At 33.9% G+C, this 21,027-nt stretch overlaps 5 protein-coding genes across 6 annotated transcripts; 2 read left to right on the top strand and 3 right to left on the bottom strand.

The window, feature by feature from the left end:
* Positions 1–427: 427 nt before the first annotated feature.
* On the bottom strand, positions 428–1,503 carry LOC110712206. The gene is made up of 2 exons (XM_021890665.1): positions 1,219–1,503; positions 428–940 (listed from the first exon to the last, which is right to left on the bottom strand). The coding sequence occupies exons 1-2, from the start codon at positions 1,326–1,328 to the stop codon at positions 571–573; spliced, it is 480 nt and encodes a 159-aa protein (XP_021746357.1). The 5' UTR covers positions 1,329–1,503; the 3' UTR covers positions 428–570.
* Positions 1,504–6,662: 5,159 nt separating this feature from the next.
* On the top strand, positions 6,663–12,441 carry LOC110712156 (probable protein phosphatase 2C 22). Of its 2 annotated transcripts, none has more exons than XM_021890595.1 (4): positions 6,663–7,394; positions 9,024–9,221; positions 9,562–9,773; positions 11,444–12,441. In XM_021890595.1, the coding sequence occupies exons 1-4, from the start codon at positions 7,227–7,229 to the stop codon at positions 12,006–12,008; spliced, it is 1,143 nt and encodes a 380-aa protein (XP_021746287.1). In that variant the 5' UTR covers positions 6,663–7,226; the 3' UTR covers positions 12,009–12,441. The 2 variants fall into 2 exon arrangements, with proteins under 2 accessions (XP_021746287.1, XP_021746288.1); XM_021890596.1 differs by having other exon boundaries at positions 6,665–7,394; positions 9,027–9,221.
* Positions 12,442–15,199: 2,758 nt separating this feature from the next.
* Positions 15,200–16,207, bottom strand: LOC110712159 (probable xyloglucan endotransglucosylase/hydrolase protein 23). Its single transcript, XM_021890598.1, has one exon. It carries the CDS (start codon positions 16,168–16,170, stop codon positions 15,313–15,315), a length of 858 nt encoding a protein of 285 aa, XP_021746290.1. The 5' UTR covers positions 16,171–16,207; the 3' UTR covers positions 15,200–15,312.
* A 1,651-nt stretch (positions 16,208–17,858) lies between these two features.
* Positions 17,859–18,945, bottom strand: LOC110712157 (probable xyloglucan endotransglucosylase/hydrolase protein 23). Its single transcript, XM_021890597.1, has one exon. It carries the CDS (start codon positions 18,824–18,826, stop codon positions 17,969–17,971), a length of 858 nt encoding a protein of 285 aa, XP_021746289.1. The 5' UTR covers positions 18,827–18,945; the 3' UTR covers positions 17,859–17,968.
* A 105-nt stretch (positions 18,946–19,050) lies between these two features.
* On the top strand, positions 19,051–20,771 carry LOC110712242 (probable xyloglucan endotransglucosylase/hydrolase protein 23). Its single transcript, XM_021890704.1, has 2 exons — positions 19,051–19,090; positions 19,880–20,771. Exons 1-2 carry the CDS (start codon positions 19,051–19,053, stop codon positions 20,665–20,667), a joined length of 828 nt encoding a protein of 275 aa, XP_021746396.1. The 3' UTR covers positions 20,668–20,771.
* The last annotated feature ends 256 nt before the right edge of the window (positions 20,772–21,027 follow it).

Genomic DNA, 21,027 nt, shown 5'->3' with positions numbered 1-21,027 from the left:
ACATCATCCAAGCACAACGTATATACTTCTTTGGTGCACTTGTGTCGTGTTAGCGTGTCTCGTACTTAAGTGGATAATGCCTAAAATGAGTTAAAAAAATACTTATCACGTTGTGCTGGGCTCGTGTTGATATTTCATAAATATAGAGCACAGCCCAACAATACGACACATAAAAAAAATAAGCGGGCAAAACTGAATATTTGGTCGACGTGCTCGTGTCGAGTTCAGGCCAATTTTAAACATACACGGCCCACTGGCTAGCCTATCATGTCAAGCCGGACTTATGATAGGCTCGTGTCAAATCGGGCCATTTTCATGGAGTGCCTAACCAATCCTCATGCCAACTCAGTCCTTTCCATCTCTAGGTGCACGACGGACTAAAAGTTAGACATGCTAGCAATGTATCAACACTGAAATCCGATAGAAATTCGTGAATTGAGATAGTTACACTCATGTTTATATCCAAAAGAATATATATATGAGTACATGTAAACACGTTATAAGCCAAACTAGCATACATTTTGTTGCATATATATGCACAAGAGAGAATGTACAGTACATGTTCTTTTTTCACAATGAAAAACAATTTTTCCTTGGCTTAATAAGAAAAAGTTTAACTGAAGGAGCAGATTTAGGAGATAAAGAAACTCCCTCCCATTTTCTATGGAAAGATGGCCTAGGTAGATTTTCGGGTACAATAGTTTCCAATGAATTAATGTTCCATGGTGGGCACATTCTTTTGTCACTCCATCTTGTAACACTTCTTTTCTTATCGTTCTTTGGTACGAGTAAATGAGATTCGATTTCAAGTTCGCTAGCCATCGAATAATTTCCGTTGTCGTTGCTTAAAATATCTCCTACTTCTAGACCAATTACTATGGTTGTTGCAATTGCCATCAACTTTTGGCTCCTCCATGATGACTTATTCTCATTACCTTTCCTAATCAAAAAATCAATCAATACAATAAATTTTAGTCATGGTTTTAAAATAATTCGCTTTCAACAAGGGTATTTTAGTAAAGTCATTTATTTCGTGTAATTTATAATAATGAGAGTGAACCCAACGGTTCACCCTTGTTAATCAATTTATTATTTCTTGAAATTTAACAAATGATATACGTAGCCCAAAACCTGAGTTTCAAATCCTATATGTCTCGGCAAAACTCGGGTTTTGGGCTAAACTTATCAACAAAATGATTCGAAAATTGATATGATTACCTTGGAGCATATGAAAAATATTTCTTTGAAGGCGAAGATGATGATGAAGTACGATCAAGGGGTGAACTTGGAGGCAATGGATTATGGCAGCAATACGTTGATAAATTCATCTTACTTTTCTCTCAATTTTGTAAGCCTTCTGAAGTTTAGATCAACTATGTAATAACTTTGTTGTATTTATAGGAAAGTGAAAGGTACTGCAAGAAATGTGGTTGTACTTCTATTTGGAAGTATAGTACTTACAAGCAAGAGGATGTTTATGAGTGATCCAATAATTTTGGGCTTCGTTAATTATTAAATACAAAAAAGGGAGAAGAACCAATGGTCCAAACTGAATATGGAAATGGGTCAGACTAGGCACGACACATCCTAACATGAAAAAAGCACGGCACGATACATTATTGTTACTCAATTAATCCAATTATTACTTTCTAATTTTTTTGATTTCCAACAAACATCACTTATCCAATATTTTACGTAATTTAATTTACCTTCTTAAAACATAGCGGCTATCGATATGACACTTTTAAAAAACGAAGGGAGTATGTCAAAACCTTAGCTTAAAGTACAGTGGTTATAAGTCAAGTTTTTAGATATGTTTTTTTTTTTTTTTTTTTTTTTTTTTGGGGTTTAGAAAGCCACAAGGGCGGGCGATGAGAATTAATCCCAAGATCTCTTGGAGCTGGAAGGGGAGCTCTAACCACTTGAGTTATCCATTACTCTCAAGTTTTTAGATGTATTAAGCATGAGAATTTAAGCTTGAAAAAGTTTGAGACTCGGCTCGAGTTTAAATGAAGTGTTAGAGAGCCCAAACTACCTCAAGCTTCTCAGCTCAACTTAACTCGGGTCATTAACACCCTTAGCTAATTACGGTCGTTATGGACTAAATGTAAATCATAAGGGACTTATATTGAGCATATTCTCTAATTAAATTCAATGACAAAAATTGTGTAATGGTCAATTCCCAAAGGTGGCCCAACAAATTTAGAACTTCTTTGCATTAAACACCAATTTCGTTGGTTTATGCTTATTGAGCCATTTAACAAAGTTGCTAAGAAGAAGCAAAGGCAATTAACTTATTATTCGATCACTTTTCTAGAAGAAGTTTCAATTTTCCTTCTCTACTAGTTTACCCGTCAAACAACTGCTACCGAAATAGAGTTTAGCTTTGTCCTTTGTTTTAAAGGTCTAATTCTAACATAAAGGTGTAACGTAACGAACTTTATTTCCTTTGTTTGATGAAAACGTAATGAACTTGGATTGCGTATAATATATGCAATGGTGTGAACAATGCTTTAAACCTCCACGATACTTGGGCATGTCTTTGTCATTGTAAAGAAAAATGGGAGGTTCAAAGGTTTAGTTTTGTATGGTGGAATAGTCGATATTAAACGGCTTGAAATTTAAGATTTAATGTTCTCTTAAAAAATTTGGATTAACTTAAATCTTGATGTTTTTTTGGGAAAAAAAAGGGAAATAAGTGAAATTAAAGTTAACTCTTCATAAATATATTTCCCTAATTTATCCATCAACAATCCAACATATTCTGAATCTTACTCCTCCTATTTTTTTTTTATTGCCCCATAGTGACATGACATACATGCCAATGCAAAACTTTGACTAATAATATTTTTAATTATTATTAACTATAAATTATAACAATTGAATATTAATTATCAACTCATTGAGACGATTCTAACAAGTACCTACAAGACTATATTTTTTTTTCTTATGTATAATTCACAAACATTAGTCAAAGTATGTTTAGTAAATAGTGCCAAAATCCCAAATGGGACACTTAAAAAAAAAAGGAGGGAGTATGTACCAATAGTCCAGTATTATAATAAATCATCAGCCATTAGATGTGCACCAACATGACCAAAGGAGTCTTGATTAAACCTTCAAATTTGGTTGGCTTGATTTCTATGATTCATATAAGAAATATCAAATTAAAGATATATATTGTATTGATAAGGGTGTAAAAACTTGGTTTGTAGATCCATCAAGGATGACAAAATGAGCAAGGTTGAGTATCTAGTTATATATTCAAGATTCATAAACTTGAAAACGGATTGCAATCAACAATTAACAATCTTAAAAATAAACATTTTATTCCTTGTTGTTCTAATTACCAATTATTCATTTGTCGATGTAGAAATAACTTTGATCGTGTTTTACAATTTATATTTAAGAAAAAAATTTATCCTACAACATCTACAAGTACCAAATAATAAGGTAAAACCTCACATGAAGCCATTTCTCAAAGACTCATGTTGAGGTTGTAATTAACTATTTTTTTTTTTGTTTTTTTAGGGATTAAATTATTAACTCTTGAAATAAAATTAAAGGTTTGTGTTTCACTCCTAATTCCTAAACCATGATTACATCTACACAAGGTATTAAATCAAATTATCATTTCCCAATTATTGTCTTCAAAATGTACGGAGTATTATAAGATCTTAAAAAAAAACCATACATTGCATCTATCTACATATACAATCCAAAAAAACTGAACAAAATATTATAAATTAAATTTGAAAAGATTAATAACAAAGGTCTCAACCATGGACGACCTTCTTTAACAGGTCTCAACTTTTAAATAACTAAGAGTAGTGTCAACTATCACACTTATTTTCTTCCAATGGTCCGTTACCTGAATTAACCTGCTAAAACAGGTCAAATGGACCAAGTCTCATTGTTTCAATGGTTATTTTTTTTTTTTTAATTTTTTTTGTTGCAATCATTGTGTCATTTCATCACAAATCTCTCCAACCAATACCCTGCCAAAACTACAACCGGCGGCCACCCACCACAAAATCATTACCGTCTACTTCCTCTCTCCGGGCACCCTTTCCTGCTAAAACACTATCGTACTTCAACCTCCGTCTTTTCTCCCTCCGTCCCCTGCCAAAATTGCCACCAACTGGCCCTGCACGACAGCGACCACCGCTTAAGAACAACTACCAAACCACCCCACGACCCCACCTCACTTAAACCCTTACTTTTTCCCCAATTTTGATTAATGAGGTTGTAGAACACTTTATTAAATTTGATTAATGACAAAATTTAGGCAAAATATAAACAAATTTACCTATATGGTGGGCGAAGTGGGTACAAGTTTGGGTTTGGTCGAAGCGGCAAAATGGGTTATGGTTTAAAGTGATCGTGGTAGTGGAGATGTTAGTAGCGAGTCTGTACTCAAGACTGAAAATTTGGATTTTTTTTTTTTTTTTTTTTTTTTTGTGTAATGGGGTTTGATGGTGTGTGGGTGGTCAGTGACTCAGTGGTCTAACGATGATGGGGTTATGGTGAAGCTGGTGGAGAGAAAAGAGGGTTAATTATTTTTTTAAAGTTTATTTACAAAAATTAACCTCTCAATAGAAATGTAACATGTGGCATTAGTAACCGGCTTACCTGGTCATTTTAGGCTAAGGACTGTTTTGAGAATATATTAGTACTAGTTTTGTGCCTGGGCGATGCCCAAATTGTTGATAAAATTTCAGTATAAACTAATTTGCTTGAATGTTAAATACGGTCTTGCAATCCCTTTTTGATGATGTAGGATATTTAGACATACGATGCCATATCACTGATTTAATTAAATTAATGTGTACTTTTTGTAGTTTAGTTTGTGAATAGATATGTATGTACATTATTATTGACTTGAAATTATTTTTATTGAACATGAATTGTTTTTTTTTACTAATTCTCTATTATTTTTTTAAATAAATTAAATATATTATAAATGGATCTTATTTTATAGAACTTTTTAAAACGAATTTGATGATGGAATTAGATTAGAGTTATAAGATATTTATTAAAAGTTATGATTAATTTTGTATATATGAAATATTAGAAGTATACTGATAATAAAACTCAATACAACATTTTTATCTTAAAAAAAAAATATATATCCAAATTCACTTACTAGGTATTATATGTGTCACAATAATAGCTACGAGCGATGTCCGGATTGTTGATAAATTTTTAAGATAAACTTTTTAGCTTTAATGTTCATTAATACGGTCATGTAATCCTTTTGATAATGCAGGATATTTAAACAGATCGAATCCTATCGCTTATTTATAGAATAGTGTACTTTTTGTAGTTTTGTTTGTAAATAGATATCTATGTTATTGTTGACTTGAAATTATTGTTATTGTACTTAAATTATTTTTACCGAACTGAAAGTCTTTTTACAAAACCAAAATTATTTTTACTTATTAAAACCTATCTTTACTAATTCTCTATTTTTTTTAACTAAATTAAATATATTATAAATGGATCATATTTTAAAGAACTTTTTGAAACGAACTTTATGATGGAAATAAAACCGAGTTGTAGGATATTTATTAAAAGTTATGATTAATTTTGTATATATGAAATATTAAAAGCATATCGTTGATAAAACTCTATACAACATTTTTATCTTAAACTAGTTTTGTTCCTAGGCGATGCGCAGATGGTTGATAAAATTTTTACTTGAATGTTAAATGCGGTTATATAATCCGTTCTGATAATGTAGGATATATAAACATAAGATAACTTATGGCTTATATTTATATAATAGTGTACTTTTTGTAGTTTTGTTTGTAAATAGATAAATATGTTATTATTAACTTGAAATTACTTTTATTGAGCTTAAATTATTTTCAAAGGTAAGTATTTTTACCAAACTAAAATTATTTTTACTGATTAAAACTTATTTTTATTGATTATCTATTTTTTTTAAATAAATTAAATAACAATGCATTTTGTATGCAATTTGCCACACCATTTGGTCGGACAAAGTAACCCATATAAAACTGTCCGAGTAACCCCTAATACTAACTGATAAATAACCTCTAACGCTGACTAAGTAACCCTTATCTATAACACTGACTGAGTAACCACTGTAACACTAACCAAGTAACCTCTATAGCACTAACAAAGTAACTCTTATAATAGTTGGTGACACGGTTTGACCATCTACATACAATATAAAAGTTTTAGATTAAATATATTATAAATGGATCTTATTTTAAAGAACTTTTTAAAACGAATTTGATGATGGAAATGGAATTGAGTTATTAGAATTCTATCGATAATAAAACTCTATATAACAATTTTATCTTAAAAAATCTATCCAAAAATCGTTTACTTAACATTATACGTGTCATAATAATACCTATTTATCGCCAACGTGGCGCGACACTTAACGAAAAACTGGAATGCCGAGTGTCGCTGTCTCGTGGCCTGGCTGCGAGACCGACTTTATTTATTAGAGATATAATATGATGTGATGATAGTTGGGACTATTCTTAGTTATTCGAAAGCTCATACTCGTACCTTTTAAAGAAGAACGCTCGTAGATGGGACTTTTCTTGTTAATTTTTCCATTAAATTTCTCTTTTTACTCATGTACTCCATAACGAAGTTCTTGATAATGATCAAGATTTTTTTGGATCATCATACTTAAAACGCAAGTAAATTAATGACAATGTATCTATGATTGTATGGATAAACCGACATTTTTCATAGATTTTGTATAGAGATTAACCTTATCTTTCCAATTTAAAAAACCCCAAAAAAATCCTCACCCTTAAAACCCTTTTCACGAATTTAAGACCGTTCCTTTATTAGACACGTATTCCCCAAAATTTCCCTAAAATTTCAAATCTTTGATTTCGTTCACAGAATCATACCATAAATTTATTCCAATACCAATTCAATTCAATCTCCCCCGAATTATGCTATTTACTTTAATTTAATTTATATACCGAAATTTCACATTTAGGGTTTCCATCTGATTTTTCCGACGTCTTGTATTATTAGGGTTTAGATCTAGCAAAATTGGAGCTTTATCTTCATTGATTATTCCAAGAATTTGAGAAAGGCGTGATCTTTGAGTGTTGAATTCAATTGAATTTGAGTTTTTATTGAAGGAGAAGTTACATGATTGGGGGATTGAAGAAGCTAGGGTTAGGGTTTGTTGTTAATTTGTATTAGAGAAAATTGGAGAATGTGTGATGGTTTGTCAAATGGAGGAATTTAACAAGGTTAATGGTTGTGGTGAAAATGGCAGCTCAAGTGAGGGTTTGCCGCCGAAGCCTCTTGCAGCTGCGTATCGGCAATGCTTCAGTGCTACTCGATCTTCGGCGTTGCGGAAGAAGACGCTTTTGCGACACCCTTCTCTTGTAAGCTTATCAATTTGGAGAATTTAATGTATTATTTAGATAATTTAGCTTTATGTTATGTATATTGCTGTTTAAATTTTGGTTATTAAGTTTTTATTCAAGATTTATTAGATTTTGTTTTTTGACTGCATTGCTGTTGATTTGATGAAATGATGTTTGTACAATAGTGTTGTATGCTGAAAATTGAATATGGTTGGAGAATTGTGGACTAATCTTACTTGATGCGAGCAAAAAGTCGAAAAGTTTGGCTTGTTGCTTCTTTAGATGCAAGTAAAATGGAATTTTTAGAGTAATTGGCTTGTCGCTTCTTTAAATTCAAGTATCATAGAGATTTGAGAGTAATTGGCTTGTTGCCTCTTTAGATTCGAGTAACATGAATTTTAAGAGTGATCATGTAGGGGATGGGTTGTAGTATTTGGAAAGAAGGGACGATTTTGGCTCTCGTGTTAGGTTGGATTGGTTTGGTTGATGCAAGTTAAGCATTATAACAGAGATGGTAATTCATCATTAGGGATTCAACAAGTTAATGATCGTGGAATTGATTCATAAATGAACTACTTCCTATCTCTCTACATAGTGTTTGGATTTATGTAGACATTTAGTGAGAACATCCAATGCAGAATATATCCATTATAAGTCTTATAATGCATTAATTTAAAGAGTTATTTATGATAATCGAACTGAAATTGAACGACTGTTCTTGGTACTAGCCCTTCAGGTGCATTACACTGGGCATACTCTTGTCAACTTCTTTACCCTGTAGCATGTGGTTCTTAGACTAGCTCCAGCATGAAATTTGACTCTTAAATATTGGGTTATGGCTGCCTGTTTGTGTTTATTTGGTTAAACAACTGGTATCACGGTTCTTGGGTTTCAAGTCATCTTTTTGTTTAAAATCATTTTTGGTTTCACGGATCTAGGCGTTGCAGCTTTAGTTTAGCCATGGGAAAAAAATGTGTTATTTTTTCCAGCATTAGAGATAGAATAAAAAATGAGGTTATTCGCAAGAAAGTAGGTGTGGCAGGCGTTGCAGACAAACTAAGGGAAAATTGCATGCGTTGGTTTGGGCATGTAAGACGGAGACCCGAGGGTGCACGGTTTAAAGTGATAAAGTGGGCCAACAAGCCAAAAGTCAATAGAAAAAGCAACTTATATTAGCTTTTGGCTTTTCGCGGAAAAGCCAGCTTAAAAGCCAACGAAAAAAGCCAAGTACCAAACATATTTTTTTGGCTGTTTGACCAAACTAAATAGCCAAAAGCCAAAAGTTAGGCAAAAAGCCAATTGCCAAACATCCCCAAGTCTATTTGTTTATGTTGTATGGTCTCTTTAGGTTTTATAGGTTTCTGCACTTGACTCATTTCAATCACAATGGGTCTGTCAGATTGATTTTCCCTACCCTTGATGTTTTGTTTTGGCACTAATGCACAACGAATACAAAATTTTATTTTCTGTATTTTTTTTTGTGTGTGTGTGTGTGTGTTTTGGGGGGGGGGGGGTGGGTTGCTGAAGCAGGCACACCTTTTCAATTATTCTGTCATGTTTAATTTTGTTTCTTTGATTTTTTACTAGAATTTTCTTTTCTTTTGTGTATTATTCTATGTGGTTGAAAGTTTCTAATTAGAAAATTAGCAGGTGAAAATGCCAGACATTCCTGTTGAGCCCCTGATTGGTGATTGCGAGTCTGAGTTCCTTCCCATTGTTCGTTCTGGAGCATGGACAGATATTGGATTTCGTTCAAACATGGAGGATGTGTATGTATGTCTTGATGATTTTATGCTTCATTATGGGCTTCAGCATACTGGTGAAGGACCAAATGCCTTTTATGGGGTATATATCCAACTACTTACCTTCTTTCGTGTTTGAATTACATGTGATGTATTTCCTTCCTGCAAACCTAGATTCTGTGGTGCAGGAAAGTGGAGTCTAGGCATTCATGGTTTGTAGGACAATTCTATAGTTTATATTGTAATTATAATTTAGCAATCCACTTTTTCTATTGTAGACAATCTTGTAGTGGGATGCAGAGCTGTGAGTTTTTATTTTATTTAATTATTTATTTATTGTGTACTGGTGGTACTTATAAGTTTGGAGTGTTATGCCTTGATGGCTTTTTTATTTTATTTTATTTCTAATGATGTTTTTTTTTTTACTAAATCTTAACATATAGGTTTTTGATGGTCATGGGGGCAAGCATGCTGCTGATTTTGCCTGTTGTCATCTGCCACGGTTCATTTTCAAGGACACAGAATTTCCCGGTGAAATGGAAAGGGTCATCAGCTCAGCATTTTTGCAGACTGACAATGCCTTTGCTGAAGCATGCACGTTGGATTCAGGGCTTGCCTCTGGTACAACTGCATTGGCAGCTCTTGTTGTTGGCAGGTTGGTCTTTCTATTCGTTTCTCTACTCAGCAATTATATCCTCTATCAGCATATATTTGGCTTACCACTGGCTGAAAATCCTCTATTTTTCATCTGGCATTCTGATTGTCCCTCTTTTGTTGTTTTTGGCTGTGATGTATAGTAGGCTACTGCCTACTGGATTGTTAACTGTGTTTTGAGTTTCCATCTGCCTTTTTATACTGGTGAGCAAGTTGTGTATGTAGCCAACCCTTGTTGGCTTGTCGCAGCACTCCTTTATATGGCAACTTTGGCTGCATTTATATTACCTGGCCTTGATTGTTTACTTAGGTATCTAAAGATAATACAGTAGCCTGAGGGTATTGTATGCAACTCTGAGTGATATGTGGACCCATTTTCTTTATTGTTTTGGTTTTGTTTCATGTAATCTATGCTAGCCTTTTATAGGAAATATTTATATCACTACATGTTTGGAGTAATATGAATATTTTGACAGCCTTTATTCCTGTCATCAAAGTATTAGGTAGAAGGTAGTTTAAAATGTCGTCGATGAGTTGTTGGAGAGAAAATCAATGGAGTTGTTGATATGATAGGATTGCATTTGAGATATAAAGTATTAGGACTATCAGGATAATACTTAAGGTTGAGAACAACTTATTGGATTTTTAATTTGGGCTTAATGATTTTAACGTCCTCTTTTCATCTGATATGGGGAGAGAGATTACAGTTAGTAGTGATGGAAGGTAATTTACAGCCCCTTCCATTAGGATACAAAAATGTTCCATAAAAATGAGCCTAGAAATCAGAATGAAAAAAAAGTTTAGCAATTGTAGCTGATGAGCAACAAAATACTAAATCTGTCTGGTAGTGGGCTCATAACTCATATGGAATTAGTTGCATGAAATGTGTTTATGTTGTCGAGGGATTCTAAATCAATAATCGCTCTTGTCATTAATGACAATAACAAGTGCATGTTAGTACTTTTAGACCTTATGCTGGTAAAATATTATACCGACATGAGGCTTAAAAGTACCAACAAGATGGTTGGTATTTTAAGACTTCATGTTGGTAAAATAATTTACAAACACAAGGTTAAAAAGTACCAATAAACACACGTTATTGTCATTAATGACTAGAGTAGTTATTGGTACAGATTCTCTTGTATTGCCATTTTTTTTTTTTTTTTTTTTTTGGATGGTTCTCCTTTTTACCCGGTTGGCTAATTGGAGACTCAAAAGCCCATGATATTTGAGTTGGTTTTTAAATTCTAAGAACAGTTAAAAGATCTTGTTGAAAGTTACCCTTAGTTTGGCATGACAATATAGAGTAATACTGAAAGAAGGGAATTGGATAGATACCGAAATAATAAGTTTAATGTTGGGATGGAGAGTGAAAGGGCTGATATGTTGGGAGAGAGGAGGGTATAGATTAATATTTCAGTTGTCACTTTCAACTCAGAATTATGGTGAAGTTCATCTTGGGACATCGCAAATAGGAAAAATGCAAAGATATTTTAGGATGGAGGGAGTATCTCTATTAAAGAGGTTTTAAATGTTGGAAGTTCTTTTGTTCTGACAAAATCCTTATCTAAGCGGCTTTAAGTTCAAAACTATATCTTGGCGGAGTATTTGGTATTTTTTTTTTATATATGAGATGCCTGAATGTGGAACTCATTTTTTGATTTACCACAGGTCATTGGTTGTGGCTAATGCTGGTGATTGTCGAGCTGTATTATGCCGGAAGGGCAAAGCAGTTGAAATGTCAAGGGATCATAAACCGCACTGCTCTCGGGAGCTGAAACGAATTGAAGCTTGTGGAGGCTATGTTGATGATGGCTACCTGAACGGCCAACTCAATGTTGCCCGTGCTCTCGGAGACTGGCATATGGAAGGATTAAAGGGTGGTGATGGTGGACCCTTAACTGCTGAGCCTGAGCTTATGACAATTGAGTTGACTCAAGAGGATGAGTTCCTTATCATAGGATGTGATGGATTGTGGGATGTTTTTAGAAGCCAGAATGCTATTGATTTTGCACGGCGAAGACTTCAAGAGCACAATGACCCTGTGATGTGCAGCAAGGATCTTGTTGATGAGGCTTTGAAGAGGAAAAGTGGGGATAATCTTTCTGTTGTTGTAGTTTGTTTTCGGCCTGAGCCACCCCCTAACCTGATTGCTCCAAGGCCTAGGGTCCAAAGGAGCATTTCCGCTGAAGGGTTGCGAGAATTGCAGAGCTTTTTGGATGGTTTGGAAATTTAGCTAAGATGGTGACGACGAATAGTTAGTTCCTTTCAGATTCATATAATCGTAGCGTCGTAGTTAGTCCTGTTGAGATCGGAGAAGTCATCGAGGTGATTGTCCAACTGTACCATATGCGGCAGTAAGTTGACATTTTCATTCCTGTTCTAATCTAGTTTTATGGCTGATTTATATTTTAGGCAATGAGTTTAGTATCTCACCTCGCTGTAAGGTTATATTTTTGTAGTTGGTAGTTTGGCAATGTTGGTTCGCTTTATGAAGGATGCTTTACGCTTCATAAACACGACTTGTAGGGGGATGGAGCCATATTCTTTGAGCTCCCTCATGATTCTTAATATGAGACTTTCCTCGTACTACAAATTGTGGTACAAAATGTTCTATGGTTTTGTTGCTTATACAACCTTTATTAATCTCATTAGTTTTGCTGATGATATATTTGTTTGTTTCACAACAACCATCATATTGCAGTTCCATGAATATATCCATATGCTTATAAAAATTGCTGATCGGTATTGGGTTTTTTTTTTCCCCCCTTCAAATGCTGCTTTTAAGAACACAAAATAAACTGGTAGCTTATTTACAGGGGAGAGATGCTGGTTCATCCTCATTATGGTATATACTACGAAGTACTCCCTCCGTCTCTTTATGTTTTGCCCTATTGCAAATATATAACAACTCATAAACCTTTAACCATGAATTCTCGTTAATCTATGAGTGATAATATATTCATGTGGGATCTTATTAAAATCTTCTCATTGTATATTTATTAATATCAAATTTTTATACTCCCTCCGCTTTATATTAATCTAGGGTGTTTACAAAATTTAAGAAAAATTATAGGGTGGAGCCCAAAAGAGAATTTTTTAAAATATGAAGTATTGTTAGTAGGAGAGAAAAATAATAAAAAAAAAAATGTAGGGTAAGTGGAGTTGGCATGAAGGAGAAATAATAAAAATATTTGTGAAAGTGGGTTTAGTGGGAGAGAGAAATCTAATATCTAATATATATAAATAAATTAGGCATTTTTTGAGAGCATTCGAAGCGCTACGTAAGAAATATACTTATAAGATTTGTATTTTATTTTTGAATTAAAAGATTATGTCGCCACCTAGATAAAAATAACGAATTAGATTTGATATATCTAAAATTTTAATGTCACGTAGATTATAATCCACGAATTAAATTTTTTTTAATGAAAAAAAATAAAGTTAAAATATAGGAAAAGATAAATTTATTAATTCAATACTACGAGTATAAGAAATCCAAAAAAAATACTAAGAAATATTTAAATGATAAACGCTTATAATAAAGTTTGATACCTATCATTATAAGATAACTTTTGATCGTATTTATGATAAGAAATACAAATTATTCGTTAATTATAATTAAATTAAAATTTGTGATACCTACCATTATAAACTGACACATCAAACGACACAAACAAAATTTCGTATCAATAAAAAACCTCATCAAGTGAATTTTGTGTTAGTAATTTTGTGTTAATTTTTGGTCATTAATGGCCGGGTAATTTTAAGCTTAATTTTTAAAATCCTATGTTTAAATTAGTATTTTTAATTATTACTTACATTGTATTAATTTGGGATTTTCAACGATTATATGTTTATGTTTTATTTACTAAATGTTTTTTTACATGCAGATCTAACACATCATACGACACAAATAAAATTTCATATCAATACAAAACCCCATCAAGCGAATTTTGTGTTAGTAATTTTGTGTTAGTTTTACGTCATCAATGTCCGGCTAATTTTTAAAATCTTATGTTTAATTTTATATTTGTAATTATTAGTTACATTGTATATATTTAGGATACTTAACGACTATTTGTTTATGTAATGACATACGATTAGATGTTGTATACTTAATATATGGATGACTTTTGTTATTTTTGGAGATGATGAAAAAATTCCAATGCATAGATTTGATTTTATATCGCAATAATTTTTCATTTATTGGTAAATATATTGATTTATTTTATATAAATGTAAAGATTTAATTTATATCAATTTCAGTTTAGCTATCATTTCAAGGTTCAATTTATCCATTGATGTAGTAGGTTGGTTATGGACGAGGTTGGTGATTCTATCGAAATAAAAGATATGATTTGTCTGAACTTATTAAATACAATAAAAAATAATTAAAAATCTTAGATGAAAAAGCCGTGCATCCGCACGGGCTTCCATCTAGTTATAAAATAATGGTGGGTCCTTTCCAAATATAGACGTGTTGCAATTAATATGAAACAGATGTAATAGGAAAGTGTTACGATTAATACGAAACGGAGTAATTTTTATGCGTATAGAAATTGAAATATATGCGTTTGAACACGCGTCTTGAAGACCATGAGAAGTCAAATGGAGCAAAACATAAGGGACCGAGGGAGTATTATTTACTATGTATATGGTAATATGCTAGACGCTTTTGTATTGATGATGCAACGAGCTTCATTGCTAAACGGTTTTCCCGGGTTCATTCAGTGTTCAGTACCCAAATGATCCTACAATTAGTATTGGCTACGTTTGTGGAGAAGTTAGGATTTCCCAACCTAACTACAGTAAGTATGGTCAGGCACAATCCAAATTGTTGAGCCATTTTTTGAGTTGACCTGACATGACATGAATCAAATCTTTATACTACTACGGTTTTTTGGGACATAGACCAGCTCTTTCTTTTATCTTTTCTCTATTTATTACAAGGACAGCAGGTGAATTATGGGAAATACTTCTGTCTAATGAGACGAGGATGAGATAATGTGACAACAATCTTTAGATTAGTTTAGCTGTAAAATACACAAAATGCGAGCTAAATGCAGTTCATGTTCAATTCACACAGTTTTCGCGCATCATAACAATTTTTTTTTTTTTTAAAAATGTATCATAACATATTTGAACTTTTTTGATCTTATATAGTTGTATATTAAATTTATGAAACTCATATTAATCATTATTAAAACTTATCTGAATTCTTCTAAACCTATCTAAATTATTCTATAACTTTTTTTTAACTTATTTTTCATGATGAGGGGAAATAAGGTTCTTAGTTGTTGAACAATTAAACAAAGGTTTTTAAAATTTCACTGTCTTATAAAGTTACAAGCACAATATGCTGTAAATGGTGTAATTTCTGACTTGACAGTTGATACTTTCAGGAAAAAAAAAAAAGTACTAGTATACAAATTGAATAGCAATTCTACAATATGAACTTTTGGGTGTACATTCATTTAATTTGCTACAAAGAATCAAGAATAAAGAATTTAATATCGAAACAAAAAGTGTAAATGCATTTAGGATGAAACACTGCATTCAGTAGGAAGCCCTTCAGGAAACCTCTGAACATCAGCACAATAATTGTAGACCATATAATTCTTCTGCACCCACTTCATCCTTTCCATGCTTGTTGAATCTAGCTCTTCAGTCAGCCAATCTGAGGTCGAAGAGGGCGAAGAACCCGACCCACACGAAGATGAACCAGATGCCCAAACACAAGCATCAGCATTGAATTTCCTGTATGACGCAGTAAACGGGGTTTGAGTCCAATCAGTCTTGACTCGCCCGCCTTGTGTAGCCCAATCATCAGCATTCCACAAGCTAGAGTAAATCCTCATTGGTTGATTCTTAGGGAATGGGATTCCTTGTGATTCCATGTTCTTGTGCTCTCTAATTGGAATCCCATCAACTGAGAAAACAATCCTCTGAGGGTTCCAAAGGATCGAGTACGTGTGGAAATCCTTTGTAGGATCGAACCATAGGTGGAACTGTTTTTCGCGGTTACCTTTCCCTTGAGCAAACACATTGGTATGGAGAGTGTAAGGTTGTCCACTAACATTTCCTAAAAACTCAAAATCTATCTCGTCGTGGGTAGTTCCCATCGACGAAAGATAATAAGCGGTGACAGTACCAGCAGAGTTACCAAGAACGAGTTTTAACTGCATATTGATTTTACCAAATAGGTACTCGTTTTTAGATTGGAAACCCGACCCTGAGGCTTTGTCTAGGGAGAGGGTGAGGTCATCCCCATCGCCGAGGATCTTACCTCGACCATCTCCCCAAGTAATGGTGAAGTCATTGTTGAAGTTAGCATTAGAAGTGGCAATAAAAGTGGCTAGAAAAAGAGTGGCTAAAACAAGTGAAGAAGATGCCATATTTTGAGTTGGTTGATATTTCTAAATTTGGAGAGAGATTATATATAGGAAGTGAATGAATGAGTGGATGAATGCTAGGAAGGTTCTTGCATAATAAGTGGGTAGGATAGCTGGAGTTTGGTGGATGGCAATAGAAAATGACATGAACAAAAAAACCGTGTTTAACTCATTTTTGGAGGTGTATATAAAACACTTGTGATTTTTATATTATTCGTTCTTTTTTGACGCGGGATGCAAAAAGAAAGTCTGACCTCTTAGACAATGATTATGGATTCATCATTACTGCGAGTAGTTTACTAATGGCTCACCGTCATGGTATTTCAATGCTTTTTACATTAAATAAATAAAACAGTATGAGTAATTTAATATTAATTATTGAATTTATGTACTAATATATGAATGTCAAAATGTTTTAATTAAAATAAATTGAGAAATCAATGTAGGATCCAACTCTATCTCTCGACTTCGGTCTTTAGTTTGGTGGTGTGAAATTAGTTTACTTGGGTTTTTGTTATAACATTACTTAGTTAAGTTTCTACTTTGTTTAGCTTAAAATTATTTGCGATTAAATATATTCAAATAACCTTAAATACGAATAAATTAGTTCAATCGAAAAAAAGTTATGAAGTTTAGCAAATTTTAAATAATATAATTTGTATTAACATTTGTTTAGAAAATAAAAAGTCGAATAAGTCTTCTTATGCCTAATCAAAAACCACTAGGATTTAGTGATATTAGCATGAAGGTATGATTACAAATGCGTAGCGATGTTAAAAGCTTAATACTCATAATAAGAAGTGATAATAGATAATAGGCCATTTTATATCTTCAAAGGCTGTGTTTTCGGACCATGGTATTCAATTATAATGTCAATACTCCGTTTCAAGTCGATTAAATTTAAGTCTATAGGAGTTGTATCTAGTTCATCATATTCATTTTCAATTAGCCTATATAGATCAAAATATTATGTCACACATATTATCTTCAATTGATTAAGATAGTTCCACAATTCATATCAATGTGGGTCATGTGATTTTGGTTAGTATGTGTTCAAAATCAATAGTATAAGGTCAAATAATCAAATATAGATCCCATTCATCAATCTCATTATAGTATTCATATTTAATATTGCCCACCACATCTACAAAACATTCTTTAGATTGTCTTAACTCTTAAGGACACAAAACCAGGATTAGTGAACAGAATATGGGTCACATTCTCACATAACAGAAACCACGTGCATTGATATTCCTTTGTTTCTTTGTCCCTAGATTTCTTTTTATTCAATTTATTTTTCATAATTCCATACTCCTCCATATATTCGCTCTCCTTCAAACCAGGCTTCCGTTTGGATGAAGACGTTCAACTTTATAATACCTCAAGTGAGTCAAGTCTTAGACATCAAAGTCCGTACTTAAACATATTGTACGTCATTCAGGCTGACTGAGTAACCCAAAATAAGTAACCTCGATCACACGGTGTGACTAACTACACAGAAAAAACACTATATATAATCCTAATATACTCCGTGACAAATTATCCTTGATTTAGCAAAAATTCTTGGTATAATTAATTACCCTCGATTTAGTAAAATTCTTGGTATATTTGCTTCTGTAATCCTTTAATTAGTGGGTTTAATACTTCAATTTGTTCCATGCGAATAATCTTTACCATTCACATGACAAACTTCACAATTTCCAAAAATATTCATATTTAATATTTCCAAATCATTGATTTCAGTACAATACATTGATTAAAAGAATAAATGAATTAATTAACTAACACTAAAAAATTATTTCTAAGATGTAGCAGTGCATTCAGCAGGAAGACCTTCAGGAAACCTTGGAAGATCAGCACAATAATTATAAATCATATAATTCTTCTGGGCCCACCTCATTCTTTCCAAACTTGCTGAATCCAACTCTTGGGTCAACCATTCTGACCCGGATTTGGGTACTGAACCCGACCCGCATGATGATGACCCGGAAGCCCAAACACAAGCATCAGCTTTGAAGCCCCTGTAAGAAGCAGTAAATGGGGCTTGAGCCCAATCGGTCTTGACCCGGCCACCTTGGGTGGCCCAATCTTCAGCATTCCACAAACTAGAGTAGATCCTCATTGGTTGATTCTTAGGGAATGGGATTCCCTTAGATTCCATGTTCTTGTGTTCTCTAATAGGAGTTCCATCAACTAGGAAAACTATTCTTTGGGGATTCCAAAGAATGGAGTAAGTGTGGAAATCTTTAGTAGGGTCGAACCACAAGTGGAACTGTTTTTCGCGGTTACCTTTACCTTGTGCGAACACATTGGTATGAAGAGTGTAAGGTTGCCCACTTACGTTACCTAAAAACTCGAAATCTATCTCGTCGTGGGTAGGCCCCATCGACGATAGATAGTAAGCCGTGACAGTACCAGCAGAGTTACCAGGTACGAGTTTTAACTGCATATCGATTTTACCAAATAGGTACTCGTTTTTGGATTGAAAACCCGACCCGGAGGATTTGTCGAGGGAGAGGGTGAGGTCTTCCCCGTTGCCGAGGACTTTACCTCGACCATCTCCCCAAGTTATGGTAAACTCATTGTTAAAGTTGGCCTTAGAAGAGGCAATAAAAGCGGCTAAGAAAAGAGTAATGTAAACAAGTTTTGAGGTTGCCATTTTTTTTTTTGTTTGTGTCAATGTGTTTTTTTTTTTTGTGGGACAAATTTTTTATGATATTTGAAATGAGGATGATGAAATTGAGTAGGAGAAGATGGAGTTATATATAGGGGTGTTTGAAAGGAAAGTTGAAGTGAAGTGAGTAGGTTGTTGAGTGAGTGGAGAGTGAGCTGGTAGAAGTTGTTAGCTGGAATGTGATTGGAAAGGAGAAAAGGGATAGGGAAATGGTAAGAGATAGCTGGATTTTGGGGCACAAAGATGCAAGTGGAAAATCGTATCTAAAAAATATGGGGTCAATAAGGTTGCAACCAAGCCAAACCATATTTTTTATATTCTCGACAAAAATAATTGATTACGCGGATCTATGCATGGGAGAAGGCACTCGAGTTGATTAATTCTAGGGAGTGTTATCTTGATTTCATTATACTCCATATTATTTCAATTCGAAAATTTTACCCGAACTCGATCATGACTTGACCCGTTTGAACCCGAGAAATTGGTGACCTGAAACCGATATGATCCGACCTGAAATCAACCTGAGACCCGAGTAAACCTTAGAATTCGTGACCCGAACCCGAACAAGACCCGACCTGAGATGACCCGAACCCGAACATAACCCGTCAATTATTGACCTGAATCGAACCTGAGATTGACCTAAACTTGTTTTAACCCGTTGAAACTCGAAATCAACCCGACTTGTTACTAACCCGACTCGAATTCAACCCACCCTGTTACTAATCCGACTCAAATTCAACCCGATCTGTTTTTAACCCGACCCAATTAAACCTAATGTTACCCGACCCGAATAGTAATGCAATTAACTCAAATTGATCCGAACCGAGCTAACTCGACCCAAACAATCAAACAAACAACTACCCAAATTATAACTCCCATAAATTTTCACTTCACCCATTTTATTTTGTCAACCAAACAACCCCTTAGTAGAATTATATATGCAAATCCATAATGGTGTTCCTATATCATTCTTTTTAAATGTAATTCTTACTCCATAAGACATGTATCTAGTGTATCTACCACAAACATTCTACTAAGGTCTGGTCGAGTTTACCATAACTTGGGGAGATGGTCGAGGTAAAGTCCTCGGCAACGGGGAAGACCTCACCCTCTCCCTCGACAAATCCTCCGGGTCGGGTTTTCAATCCAAAAACGAGTACCTATTTGGTAAAATCGATATGCAGTTAAAACTCATATCTGGTAACTCTGCTGGTACTGTCACGGCTTACTATCTATCGTCGATGGGGCCTACCCACGACGAGATAGATTTCGAGTTTTTAGGTAACGTAAGTGGGCAACCTTACACTCTTCATACCAATGTGTTTGCACAAGGTAAAGGTAATCGCGAAAAACAGTTCCACTTGTGGTTCGATCCTACTAAAGATTTCCACACTTACTCCATTCTTTGGAATCCCCAAAGAATAGTTTTCCTAGTTGATGGAACTCCTATTAGAGAACACAAGAACATGGAATCTAAGGGAATCCCATTCCCTAAGAATCAACCAATGAGGATTTACTCTAGTTTGTGGAATGCTGAAGATTGGGCCACTCAAGGTGGGCGGGTCAAGACTGATTGGGCACAAGCCCCATTTACTGCTTCTTACAGGGGCTTCAAAGCTGATGCTTGTGTTTGGGCTTCCGGGTCATCTTCATGCGGGTCGGGTTCAGTACCCAAATCCGGGTCAGAATGGTTGACCCAAGAGTTGGATTCAGCAAGTTTGGAAAGAATGAGGTGGGCCCAGAAGAATTATATGGTTTATAATTATTGTGCTGATCTTCCAAGGTTTCCTGAAGGTCTTCCTGCTGAATGCACTGCTACATCTTAGAAATAATTTTTTAGTGTTAGTTAATTAATTCATTTATTCTTTTAATCAATGTATTGTACTGAAATCTATGATTTGGAAATATTAAAGATGAATATTTTTGGAAATTGTGAAGTTTGTCATGTGAATGGTAAAGATTATTCGTATGGAACAAATTGAAGTATTAAACCCAGTAGTTAAAGGATTACAGAAGCAAATATACCAAGAATTTTACTAAATCGAGGGTAATTAATTATACCAAGAATTTTTGCTAAATCAAGGATAATTTAGGATTATGTACGGTGCTTTTTCTGTGTGGTTGACCACACCATGTGGTCGGGGTTACTTATTATGGGGTTACTCAGTCGGTTAGCACGTTTTATA

Source organism: Chenopodium quinoa, unplaced genomic scaffold (genome assembly GCF_001683475.1).
Source record: "Chenopodium quinoa cultivar QQ74 unplaced genomic scaffold, ASM168347v1, whole genome shotgun sequence".
Taxonomy (NCBI): Eukaryota; Viridiplantae; Streptophyta; class Magnoliopsida; order Caryophyllales; family Amaranthaceae; genus Chenopodium; species Chenopodium quinoa.
This window is presented reverse-complemented; position numbering and strand designations above follow the sequence as displayed.

Excerpts from the sequence above, each read along its gene's own strand:
- LOC110712206 (XM_021890665.1), bottom strand. The coding sequence starts at position 1,328 with ATGAATTTATCAACGTATTGCTGCCATAATCCATTGCCTCCAAGTTCA. Across the intron at positions 941-1,218 it reads TATTTTTCATATGCTCCAAG|GAAAGGTAATGAGAATAAGT; the intron begins GTAATCATATCA and ends TTTTTTGATTAG.
- LOC110712156 (XM_021890595.1), top strand. The coding sequence starts at position 7,227 with ATGGTTTGTCAAATGGAGGAATTTAACAAGGTTAATGGTTGTGGTGAA. Across the intron at positions 9,222-9,561 it reads GACCAAATGCCTTTTATGGG|GTTTTTGATGGTCATGGGGG; the intron begins GTATATATCCAA and ends CTTAACATATAG. Across the intron at positions 9,774-11,443 it reads GCAGCTCTTGTTGTTGGCAG|GTCATTGGTTGTGGCTAATG; the intron begins GTTGGTCTTTCT and ends GATTTACCACAG.
- LOC110712159 (XM_021890598.1), bottom strand. The coding sequence starts at position 16,170 with ATGGCATCTTCTTCACTTGTTTTAGCCACTCTTTTTCTAGCCACTTTT.
- LOC110712157 (XM_021890597.1), bottom strand. The coding sequence starts at position 18,826 with ATGGCAACCTCAAAACTTGTTTACATTACTCTTTTCTTAGCCGCTTTT.
- LOC110712242 (XM_021890704.1), top strand. The coding sequence starts at position 19,051 with ATGGTAAGAGATAGCTGGATTTTGGGGCACAAAGATGCAA. Across the intron at positions 19,091-19,879 it reads TTTGGGGCACAAAGATGCAA|GTCTGGTCGAGTTTACCATA; the intron begins GTGGAAAATCGT and ends CATTCTACTAAG.